We start from the raw sequence: 12965 nt of genomic DNA on the forward strand, positions 1-12965 counted from the left end.
AAAGTCCAGAATTAAGTATGATTTTAATACAGAAAATTAAATGCAAATAGTAAAACGCAAGTAATTAAAACTATGAAAATAGTAAATATGTTTTTAAACTTGGCTTTTGAGGGAAATGCCTATCTTAAATTGAATACATGGGGCAAGATGGGGTGGTTCATGTCTGTAACCCCAGCACTTGGGGAGGCTGAAGCCAGGGAATCGGTTGAGACTTAGCAATGCAAGACAAGCATAGGTAATCTAGCAAGACCCCATCTTTAAAAAAATATTAAAATAAAAAAAATAGCCAGGCATGATGGCACATGCTTGTAGTCCTAACTACTCAGAAGGCTGAGGCAGGAGGATCACTTAAGTCCGTGAGTTTGAGGTTTCAGTGAGCTCTGATTGCACTGCTGTACTCCAGCCTGGGCAACAGAGCAAGACAAAGTATTGATGCTAATGATAACAGATAGAACGCACAGAAAATTTAACACATGGAGAATTTCTTACACACTGTATTAGTCCATTTTCACACTGCTGGTAAAGACATACCCTAGACTGAGCAATTTACAAAGAGGTTTAATTGGACTTATAGTTTCACATGGCTGGAGAAGCCTCACATTTATGATGGAAGGCAAGGAGGAGCAAGTCATGTCTTACATGGATGGCAACAGGCAAAGAGAGAGCTTGTGCAGGCAAACTCCCGTTTTTAAAGCCATCAGATCTCATGAGTCTTATTCACTATCACGAGAATAGCATGGGAAAGACCTGCCCCCATGATTCAGTCACCTCCCACCAGGTCCCTCCCACAACATGTGGGAATTCAAGATGAGATTTGGGTGGGGACACAGTCAAACCATATGACACAGTGAAGAGACTGATAGCCAGTATGTTTGAAAATGTCCAATAAATCAAAGCAGAATCCTACCCAACAAATGTACCAACTTAGTAGACCATGTTTCTTAAAAAAAGCTACGTATAAAAATTTTTTAAATGTTTTACTGTATATGCTTCAAGAAGGCAACATGAAGTTTTCTTATATGTATACATAGTGAAATAGTTCCTATACTCAAGCAAATTAATATCCATCCTCTTGCATAGTTACCATTTGTGTATGTGGTAAGAGTACCAAAAATCTTAATTTTCCAATATGCAATATTATAATTATAGTTCTTGTTTTCTACATTAGATTTATAGTCTTATTCATCCTATGCATCTGCAACTTTTTACCCTCTGTTCTACATTTCTCTATTTCCCCCTCTGCATCCCATCCCTCATAAACAGTTTTATTCTCTATATATGTGATTTTTTTAGATTCCACATGAGTGAAGTCATGCAGTGTTTTTCTTTCTGTGCTTGGCTTATTTCATTTAGCATAATATCCTCCAGGTTTATCCATGTTATTGCAAATGGCAGGACCTCCTTTTTTAAGGCTGAATAATACTCCAGTGTGTGTGTACCATAATTTCTTTATACGTTCATCCATGAACATTTAAGTCATTTCCATACCTTGGTGGTTGTGAACAATGCTGGAGTGAATGTGGGACTACACATATCTCTATGAGGTGCTGATTTCATTTCCTTTGGATGTATGTCCAGAAGAGGGATTGCTGAGTCATAAGGTAGTTCTATTTTTAATTTTTTGAGGAAACTTCATACCATTTTCTATAATAGCTGGACCAATTTACAATTTCTACCCCAACAGTAAACAAGAATTTCCTTTTCTCCACACCCTTGCCAACACCTATCTTTTATTGTTTTGCTTAATATCCATCCTAACAGAAGTGAGGTGATATCTCAGTGTGGTCTTAATTTTGCATTTCCCTGATGATCAGTGACATTGAGTACTTTTTTTTTATACCTGTTAGCCATTTTTTATGTCTTCTTTAGAGAAATGTCTATTCAGGTCCTTTGCCCATGTTTTAATTAGGTTATTTGGGGTTGAGGGTGGTTGTGTTATTTTGTTTTGCTATTTTGTGTAAGTTTCTTATATACTTTGAATCTTAACCCTTTATCAGATACATGTGGTTTGCAAATATTTTCTCTCAATGCATAGACTGCCTTTTCATTTTGTTTATTGCTTTCTTTGCTGCACAGAAGCACTGTTTTTTGCAAAGTGTGGACATAAACAGTCCTTTATGCCATGAAGGGAGAAATAAACTTCCCTAAAGTTAATTATCACTGCAACTCAGAAAAGCTGTATTTTTGAGGTAGTAAATCCTAAAAACAACATCCTCATTCCAGCAGAGCTCATAATGGGACATCAAGAAGTATAATAGCTTGTTCTAAGAACACATGGTGTGAATAATGAGAGATATAAACAAAAAATTAGGATTACACACACATCCCTAAGGGACATACAAAGGGTTTGCCAAAGTCAAGACCTAGCCTGCCAAAAATTAAAGGAAACAACTGTGATGGAAAAATGTACAGAAGAAATAGAGGAAAAGGAATTTCCTGGGTTTTAGGCTGTGTTCTGATTGCATTTTACTTTCCTATTGCCAAGATTGCAGTTGTGCATCAGATAGTGTGGGTGAATGCTCAGGGGTTGATATATCAAGAGTTCCCCATTCAAATATCCTGCCCATCTACTAAGTTATCTGATGTCTGAAATATCATTTATAGATATACAGTATGGCCTGGTGCAGTGGCTCCCACTTGTAATCTCAGCACTTTGGGAGGCTGAGGCAGGAGGATCACTTGAGCTCAAGAGTTCAAGACCAGCCTGGCAACATAGTGAGATCCCATTTTTACAAAATAATAATAGTAATAAGCTAGGTGCTGTGGCACGTGCTTGTAGTTCCAGCTACTACTAGGGAGGCAGAAGCAGGAGAATTGTTTCACTTGAGCCCAGGAGTTTGAAGTTTGAGGCTGCAGTGAGCTATTATCATGCTACTGCACTCCAGCCTGGGTAACAGAGTGAGACCCTGCCAAAAAAAAAAAAAAAAAAAAAAAGGAAGAAGAAAAAACAATATGCCTGTAAAAGGAATTAGTAATATATAAAGAATACAAATGTCTCTTAGGAAGGGGTAGTTTGCCTTTTTTCCTTAACAGCCTGATTTTAGGCTAATGTGATTGCCAGCTAAGAACATGTTTTGAATAAAGAAATTGAGAGCATTGCCTGTGAAAGTCTAGGATCTGGATGATTAAACAAACAAATAATAAGAGATCCTAGGTCAGCCAGGGACTCACTGAGAACATGGGATATTCTTAATCAGGAAGGAGGCCTGGAAGGAGAAGAGGACACTGAAAGACAAGAGATCGTGAAAGGAAAACTTATAATTTTACATTTTAAAAAACTTCCTATGGTGCATGTTGAAAGTAATAGGAACAGAGTGCTTGAAAAATTCATGATCTGAATGTTTTTTCTGTGTTGACAATCAGAATTGTTCACACAAAAGATGTCAGGAAAATTGATAAAATTTAGACGTTTTAAAAATGGAATTTATAAAATTATGCTAGATTTTTTAAAAATTCCTTTTTATGCCTTGCTAAATTAATTTGAACAATGCTATTAAATATTTTGTTGTGCAAACATGCTTTGCAACTTCAGAAACACACAATTTGTTGCAAATTATCATTTGTGACGCTTATTGGTGGCATTTTAAATCACTCCTGAGAATTAGCTATCTAGAAATCTGTTGTATGCCTTTATCAAGTAGAGATTGAAAACTGATTTGCTTCTATAAACATTGGGGAAAAGATGACTTTCTAATTGTCTTCAAGCTCATCAGAATTAAATAAATATTTTTGAACCCACATTAACAGAAAAGAAGAAAATGGTCTTTACAAACATAAAGTGAACTACAGATTATAAAATGAATGTTCAAAGAATTTTGAGTGTGACAATTAAAGGTTTCAGCAGGGAGCAATTTTGTCCCTTAGGGAATATTTAGAATTGCCTGGAGATTCTTTTGGTTGGTAGAACGGTATCTGCGGAGCACAAAATATTCCAAAAGTTTGTGAGAACACTGTTGGAATCCAATGGGTAGAAGCCAAGAATACTGTTCAACATCCTACAGTATACAGGCCAGCCACCCATACAAAAAATAATCTAGCCTCAAATATCAATAGTGCCAAAGTTGAGAAATCTAAGTTCTATATAGCCTTAGGACTCTGAAAAATCCTGTCGGATTATATAATCGGTTCAAGGTGGCATGATCAGGGTATCCCAAAGGGGCATAAATTCTTTCATGCCACTAGACTGTTTCAAAATATTATGAGCAGGTGATATTATGATTCAACATGGAAAATAACTGAATAGAATTAATCCTAATTATACCCTTTCAAATGGGGAATACCATAATTGCTGGGGAACACAGCCTTAGAAATGTTACTTTTCTTTCTTTGAAAAAGAACATCCACATTTTAAAAGGAAGTTTCTCAAATAGTTGCATAAAGAGGAAAATTGGAAAAAAATTATTTTATTCTTTGTACTGAATTCCCATAGAGATTAAAAGAGACGATCTACATCAATATGAGGCTCAAATACAATTTACTGTTTAATTTTTCGCCAGAAATATTTTCAAATAGCGTAGTTTCCTATGTGTGTTGTTTGTGGTTTTCTAAAATCTCAATGTCATAACTTATTACATTTTTTACCATGTATAATAATGGAAATTTTCTATAGATTAATTTTTTAAAATTGGGAGTGCTTGAATATAAAATTCCAGGAAGCATTTGCAATGCAACCTATGCCTTCTAGAAATTCTATTTATCAATCAGATGACTTGAGATGTATCCAAGTGTTGGGTTGTGATTTTTTTTCTTCACGTCAATGACAATTTAGATCTTAAAGAATTATCTAGGGTTACTAAGAAAGAATTTTGAAGACTTATATTAGTTCCTGCTAGAGACACACAATAAAGTTGTTGACTGGCTGGTGGGGAAGGAAGTGCAAGATTAGATTTTTAGTCTGCTACTTGATTATGCATTGAGGGACATATTTTTGGATGCTGCAAATGAGGTAAATTGTTTGTTCTTTGACTTTTTAGCTAAGAATGAAACCTTGGCATTACCTGCCAAATCTAAAACACCAGAGGTTGAAAAAATCTCAGCACGATCCACGACAGGTAATGAGATTGCTATGTTGTTGACCTTGAGAAAAGAAAAAAATGCTTTTTTTCAAATACTAATCTGCAGCCTTTTTTTCAGTAAAGAGCCAGTAGGAAATTCATTTTGATCATAAATGCAAAACAGTAGGAGATTCCATGTCTCTAACATTTGGGAAAACAACAGCTGCAAAATGAACTATTGAATCACATAACTGATAAGTAATACAGAAGCTGTATTTTTTGCTTTAAATGAAAATTATTAAACACTGAAATATTTTTATTTAAAACATTGTACCACAAGTTTGGTGCTGTCCTTGTGTATGATGACATGAGACCATTTTTCATTTCTACACTTTCACAAGGGGTCAGTGTAGCAAAATGCCATATATTCTTCACAAATCCATAGCTTAATATCTATGAAAATACTTGAATCATTTAGAAACAAATGTCTCTGGAACTTTAGCAATCCTAGTGTAGAGAATATAGAATAGTTCAGTAACAACCCTTTAAAGAATTAATGCAGTAAGCGTTTTCTCCATGGTTTATCACCATTACTAACATTCAGCATTTCTTCTATGAATGAACTACTCAAGTCCAGTCTGGCGGGGGGGGGGGGGCATTAATCTTTGAGCTAGAGTTTTTTCCAGAGTAGTACCACCTTATCCAGGACTCGATGAAACAGACATCTGGCAAGAATTCCCCACAATCTATATTTAGCAGAGTAACTCCAATCTGAAGTGAATTTTTCAGTCCACAAAATCCTATAACTTGAAATATTGATGATGTACCTTTTACTAAACTTTTGGACTCATAACTGTTCCAGAGAACATAAAAGTTGTTGTGGCAGTGAAATAACTTCAAGAAATCCTTTGAAGTAGGACTATTTCTGAGAGAGCAAGATGAATATGGTCCTTTTCTAAAGAAGACAGATGGACCTTTCATCCCCACCTTCATGGGATTTGGAGCAGAGGTAGCTCCTGGAGTGACCCATTTGGATGAAATTCCTAGATGGTTTCTGATTCAGTATATGTGATCAATATCCAGAAAAGCATAGGCATGGCCCAGTGGGTGACTCCAAGTCCCTTTCTCCCTCAAAGATTCTACCCACTTTCCCCAATTATACTTTTTTCTCTTGGCAGCATTTCTGATGGGAGAGTCTACATTTTTTTAGTCCTCTGCCAAACCCTCCTCAGAGTTTTCCACTTCAGAAACACTTAGGAAAACACCACAACTTATTACTCAGGGTTATTGTGTTTATTTTGTGTTCTTGCCCTGCAACATTCTGGGGGTTTCTGGCTCTCAATTCATTTCAGATCCCAGTGATCTTAGTTCTTATTTCTCCAAAACTATTTAATTGAGCTTTTTATTACCTTTAATCTAGCATTTGGGACAAACCTGTGGCGGAGGATTTAAATTCTGATCATAATTTCAATTCATTTTCAAGCTTTGCATGTTCATTGCAGTGTAAGAGTGAAGTCTTGTAATGTGATAGCTCTAAGTAAGACTTTTAGCCCTGAGTCATCCTGTTATTTGCCCATTTATTCATTTAATAAACTATTATCTTGATTATCCTTCAGATTCTTCAGTACATGATTTAAAAAATAAACTATTATCATGTGCTTGTTTACTATACCCCAGGTATTCTGCTAAGCCCTGGAGATAAAGAAAAAGGCAGATTTAAAATTATGATTAAGCTTATAAGTGCTTCAATGAAAGTCAGGTCAGAGTGCTTTTTTGGATAGAAAGCAAACCCAGAAAGGACCAGTTGGAGAGGAGTGTCAGCTCAGGCACTTGAGACAAGCCAAGGAGCTCTTTACATAGTAACACAAAAAGAAATGGGCTTTCCAATATCAGTTACTTATTCTAAAAGGCAACAAAATGTGTCTCCTGTTCTTTGGTTGCTTCACTTTATCTTAATTTGTAAAGTTGTGCTTTTTACCTTTCAGAGACTCCTGAAACAGTTCCAAGAACCACTAAACCCACTACGTCTAGTGCATTAGATGTTTCAGAAACAACACTGGGTAATTCTAAGAACTTTTTTTTGTTGTTAAAAAATAAAAATAAAAAAGTAACAAGAAAATAACTACCAGGACTCACAGAAAAGAAACCTGACGCCTTAACTTCTCTCTCCCTCCCCACTTTCTCCTTTTCCTTCCTTCCTGGCAGTGGTTAACCTTCCTATTTCTTGGACAGATTCCACTGAAGAGTTAACCACATGGCTGATCCTGGTGACTGGACTTCTGGGCAAATCTGGATGCTAATTGCTAACTGAACGCCCTTTTTAACCAGTCTCTGGGTTATATAGACAGAATACCAGCCTTTTAACCCCCAAATCTTGGGGGAGAATGAAGGAAACCTGGAAGTCTTGATTCTGTGCTTTCTGCTTAAATGGGCTTTGGGAAGTCTTGTGCATACTAAATTTGGGGTGAACCCCCAAAAGTGTCATGCTTTTAAATAAGAATTTCATGCCACCCATGTTTGATGTTTCTTAGCCCAAGAGAATCTAACTTGCTTTGTTGTTCTCTTTCCCCTGAAGAAAAGGAGCAGCATGTGTTTTGTTCTGTAATTTGATGTTGATCTTCTCTGCCACACCACTGCCCTTTGAATGTATACCTTCACATTTTAACAGCTATGTAACTTTACCAGGGAATGTTGTAATTTCCATTAAAGGTATTGGCTGCTCTGTGTACAAGAGTCTGTTACAAAGCTTGCTGTGCATGATCATGGTTAAGCCACAACATCAAATCCCAAGTCCAGGAGTTGCTAACTGCACTCTTTTTTATTGTAGTTGTCAGCAAAAGGACCCCGGAAACATTGCAAACTGTTCTAATACCTCAGTTTGAATTGCCACTGAGCACTCTAGGTAAAAATTGATAAATACTGCAGCTTTATTATTACATTGGATATTGTATGCATGCTTCAAAGAAATCCTGTGAATTAATGACGCTAATTTATACCCAATCCCTTAAAGGTGACACAGTCTTCAAGTTTAGGATCCCAAAGAGGCTCTCCCTATGATGAATCGTTCCGGTTGGGTTGTTTTTCTTTTAAGTGATCATATTTTAATATTATGTTTGATTCTTTTAATTCAGAATCAATATGTCACTGAACAAATTGATAATTTCTGTATTTTTTGTAAATGTTTTTACTCTCGTCACTCTTAACAGAGAAGATATATTTATGATATTTCTGCAGACTACTTCTTAGAATTCTTAGAATTTTTTGAATGAATTATGAAAAAAAATGAGAGTGGAGAGTGGGGTGCAGTGGCTCACGCCTGTAATCCCACCACTTTGGGAGTCTGATACGGGTGGATTGCCTGAGGTCAGTAGTTCAAGACCACACTGGCCAACATGGTGAAACCCCGTCTCTACTAAAAATACAAAAATTAGCCTGGCATGGTGGCACGCACCTGTAATCCCAGGTACTCAGGAGGCTGAGACAGGAGAATTGCTTGTACCCGGGAGGTGGAGGTTGTAGTGAGCCAAGATCATGCCATGCACTGCAACCTGGGTGACAGAGCGAGACTCCATCTCAAAAAAAAAAAAAAAAAAGATGGGGGAGGAGCTTACATATAAAGCCACGTAGTTACTGAAATTCTATTTTTAAAAGCTTTCAGATGGACATTTTCTAGTTCAGATGTGTTGGCTTGATTTAAATGTAAATGAAATATATTTAAGAACACACACAAACATCGCTGAAGAAATCAGGAAACTCGTTTAATAAGGGTGGAAAAAAGATTCCAAATACAGTAGCTTAAGTTTAGTCACTTAACTAAAAAATTGAAAAAGAAACTTTATTACATTATTCAACATTGAAACAGAGATGTAAGAAATACTGCTAATGGTCTCTTAACATGATTTGCCTTTTCGTGTTTGCTGTTGTTTTTCAAGCTTAACATTTTAAAAATCTTTGTTACTTGCATCTCAGGTTGTCTAACTTTCCTTCTGTGTTTCATTACAGCTCCAAAAAGGCTTCCAGAATTTCCTGAGGCAAAAACACCCTTCCCTTTTGAGAAACCTGGGGGCACATGGGGTAATAAGAGCACCTTAAATTAAATATTAAGGCTGTGGGTGGTGATTGCTTAATTCTGCAGGACACATGTACTGCATCTTATTTCTACAAACCTCATGAACTGATAGGCAAACAAGTGGTTGATTTGATTTTTTTTTAAAATAAATCTATTTGTTTGGATTTTCGACAAATTCAGTAAAATCCATCAGTCTTAATTCCACATAATCCACTTAGCTTTTTGTCCTTAAAAATGTTGACAGTCTGACACTAAACTCTGCTCTCTGACCACTAATCAAATGTTCTCTGGATGGATACGTACTGATTTCTTACTGATATATAATGACTTTTTATTGTATTAGTATATTGTAGGCTTCTGGTAGCCACTTAACCATACCAGCAACCTATTTCTGTCTTGTTCTCCTCAAAAAAACAAAAAAATCTTCAGCAAATTCCATTTCTTTTCAATATAGCTTCAAGTGAAAAGCCATGGATTGTGCCTACAGCTAAAATATCAGAAGATTCCAAAGTTCTGCAGCCTCAAACTGGTAATTAAATCCTTTTCTTAAAAAATCAATTATAACAAGGAGTATTGAGCAACTTATTGTTTTTATTTTTATGGGTTCCTTAATTGATTATCAGTGTGCTTTGTAATAAATGAAAAACCTGTAATACATTTGTTGATACTGAGATGAATCTCATTTTTCCCCATTACAAAAGCAAAACGGTTTTGAATGTTTTAAAGATACCTATTCTAATTTCTGGATATAATATCTTAGAAATGTGGCCAGAATATGAACTACGAACTGGCTCATTAATAGAGATCTCTTTAGTGACATGAAAGCAGTACCAAAATAAGAAACACCAGCGTGGGTCTAATTTAACAATAGGAGTTTCATATTATCTTGCAGGGAATATTTGCTGCTTTTGGGCAAAATAAATAAACATTTAAGAGCTTACTCAGTGAAGATAGTATACTAAGTTCTCAAATTTGTAAGTACAGCATGATATGTAGGAGAAACCACAGGCCCTTGCGGTTAATCATAGACCTTGGTTCCAGGCCTCACTCTCCTAATAACCATGTGATGGCTACTTTTCTCTACTTTTGGAAGGCACTGGTTTCCTCTTTTGCAAACTGTAGCAATTGGCTTTATTTTTCCTGTTGAGAATTCTTGTGTTCCACCGCTAAAATTGATTGAGATATGTTTCTTTTACAAAAAATATTTTTCTCTTTTAAAAAATTCTGTACATCTTTTGATGCCTAGCAGTCAACTAAAGAATGTATTCAGCGTATAAGAATTATAAGAAGACCTCAGAAACCATCCTTTGTGATTACTTCCATGATTTTTGCATTTTGCTTGTTTGTATTTTAATTTTTGAAAATCTTCTAGTTGTTTTGACTTTATTTGGGGTACATATCATATAGTGTATAATGAAGTTGGGTGTTTCACGTAATGAACTTAAATGCAGCAGCATTTTGTGGTGGTCTCCAGAGTCCAGCAGAGGACTAGGTTTGAGAAAGGATGAGCATGAGCCCTCATAGATCTTGGTGAAATTATCATTTCTCTAGTATATGTAATGGGCTCAGATATTAGCAAAAGATAGAAGATGAGGTCAAATTAAGGGACTATGTCTATTACAGTCGCCCCTAGTTTCCTTAAGTGGGAACACACTTGAAAGTTGGCCATGGTTGTTCGCTTATCCAGAGAATCCTCAAGCTGTATCTAAGTCTTGGTTTTCCTAGTCACTGACTTTAAAATTCTAGTGCAATTAACTAAGGTGGGTGCCAAAACCCCTTTAGGAATCCAGGTCACCTGGGTCTAAAATCTGGGTTTTGAGTTGAATTTCATACTGAGCCTCTGGTTCCAGTAGCCATCACCCAGGTGCAGCTGCATTGTAATTATGATGCAACAACTAGTCTAGGGGCGTATGTGATGGTTTAACCTGCTGCACTGTGACAGCCCTGGCTGTGACTCCCACATCCCTCAAGAGCACCTGAGCCAAGTGCCTTTGGGGAATTGGGGACTAGATAAACTTTTAGATCCTTTTCATCTTTTAGCTTTTGGGTTAGAACATGGGGAACATGGGATTCTTTTGGGTTTTCTTTTAAGCAACATCTACTGTTTGGTTTCTATGAATATTCAAGAGCAAACTAACCAAAACATCAAGGAAGCCATTTTTGAGACTAATGCCTGGCATATGAATTATATAGAAAGACTTGAGTTGAACCAAGCATTGGGGAGTGGGGAGAATATGTTGGGACGTGAAGGTTGCAGAGTTACAATGAGACGAAAATAGATGATACAGGAAATGCCAATAAAGGAAAGGTTTCTTTTGCCTTTAATTCAAAAAAGGCATATTCTGGTTTTGCCCTGATGGAGTATGAGCAGCGGCTAATGCAGCAGGAAACTGACTCTTTATTCAGCTGCTTCACTACTGCCAGGGCAACCTTTGGTTGCCAGAGAACTTCCAACGAGAACTCCCAACCCTCTCTAGACAAAGAATTGAGACTTGTCATAAACTGTAATAACAATACAGTATGTGATTGCACGTATTAACATTGGCCCTAGAAACTTCCCATCCTGCCTTATAACAGTTAATTTTTAAGTCCTTGCTACTTAGCACAATCCTCAGTCCAACAGCATTTGGTATCACCCAGGAACTTGTTGAAAAGGCAGAACGTGGGCTCCACTCTAGATCTATTGAAACAAGATCTGCTTTCCAACAAGATGCCCAGGCGATATGAACATTAACATTTTTGTTTTTGATTTTTGAGATGGAGTTTGCTCTTGTCACCCAGGCTGGAGTGCAATGGTGCGATCTCGGCTCACTGCAACCTTTGCCTCCTGGGTTCAAACGATTCTCCTGCCTCAGCCCGCTGAGTAGCTGAGATTACAGGCACCTGCCACCATGCCTGGCTAATTTTTATATTGAACATTAAAGTTTGAGAAGCACTACCTTGGCGATGTAGTCTATAACGTTTTTACATGGTGCCGGTAAGAATCATCAGGTGTAGTCAGTTATAGCACCATGGACCTCAAATCAATACAAGATCGATTTTTCAAAGTGGGTAGTTAAGTATCTCTTGTTTCTGCTAATGTGCAACGCTTCCATTTCTAGTGTGAGTGTTCTGTGGCATCTTCCTAATTTACGTTAACTTTCAAATTAAAATTTTATAACACATGTATTATCTGTGATTTAAAGAGTGGTATATTTATATAGGCCTTTTATTTCAGCCTTTGTTTCTTTTGATTTTGTGCAAATTTACATGTGTACTCACATTCTATTTCCCATTTAGTTTCAACATACATAACAGGTATTTTATTTTCCAGTTACTCACACAGCTTCCTAAAGCAACTATTTTGAGAACTGAGAAAACAGACAGGTAGAGATAGTGTTTAAATGGTGGTCCACAAAATCCCAATTTTAGTTGCAGTATCTTTTGAAGGAACACTGTATAGGTTGGTGCAAACATAATTGCAGTTTTTGCCATCACTTCTAATGGTTTTGCCATTACTTTTAATGGCAAAAACCACAATTACATTTGTACCAACCTAATATTTTTAGCTGATATTAATGACATTATTACAGCCAAATGAGCACATTCTGTTTTCTCTGTTGGGGTATGATGCATCTATATTTACTATATCAATTCCTTTCAGCCAAAGACCAGCAGAACACACTTGTAGTTGAACAAATTTATGTCTGTTTACTTATAACGATGGAGAACACAGACCATGATAAACTGGGGGAATCTCTTAGAAGATGATAGAAAAGACTTATTGTAAGAGTTTGTCTTGTGTTAAGTGATGGAAGGAAGGGTCCAAGGCAGTAAAACTTTGCTCTGAATTGGATGCATTCAGAAAGTGGGAGTAATTCTGTGATTGAATGTCTTCGTAATTCTTAATTAGAAGGCAAGAC

The 12965-nt window shown here is 36.5% G+C and overlaps 1 protein-coding gene across 50 annotated transcripts in view; it reads left to right on the forward strand.

Annotated features, from left to right (window-relative positions):
* The window catches only part of ABI3BP (ABI family member 3 binding protein), a 244769-nt gene that overhangs the window by 122025 nt on the left and 109779 nt on the right, over window positions 1-12965 (forward strand). For 30 of the 50 annotated variants that reach the window (XM_015129525.3, XM_015129568.3, XM_015129546.3 and 27 more), the window contains exons 10-14: window positions 4974-5051; window positions 6980-7054; window positions 7822-7896; window positions 8997-9068; window positions 9518-9592. In XM_015129525.3, the coding sequence (XP_014985011.2) occupies window positions 4974-5051; window positions 6980-7054; window positions 7822-7896; window positions 8997-9068; window positions 9518-9592 (375 nt within the window). The remainder of the gene's footprint in view (window positions 1-4973; window positions 5052-6979; window positions 7055-7821; window positions 7897-8996; window positions 9069-9517; window positions 9593-12965) is intronic. The other 20 variants (XM_015129581.3, XM_077994019.1, XM_077994032.1 and 17 more) reach the window with 2 other exon arrangements.

The sequence above is a fragment of the Macaca mulatta genome, chromosome 2, assembly GCF_049350105.2.
Source record: "Macaca mulatta isolate MMU2019108-1 chromosome 2, T2T-MMU8v2.0, whole genome shotgun sequence".
NCBI lineage: Eukaryota > Metazoa > Chordata > Mammalia > Primates > Cercopithecidae > Macaca > Macaca mulatta.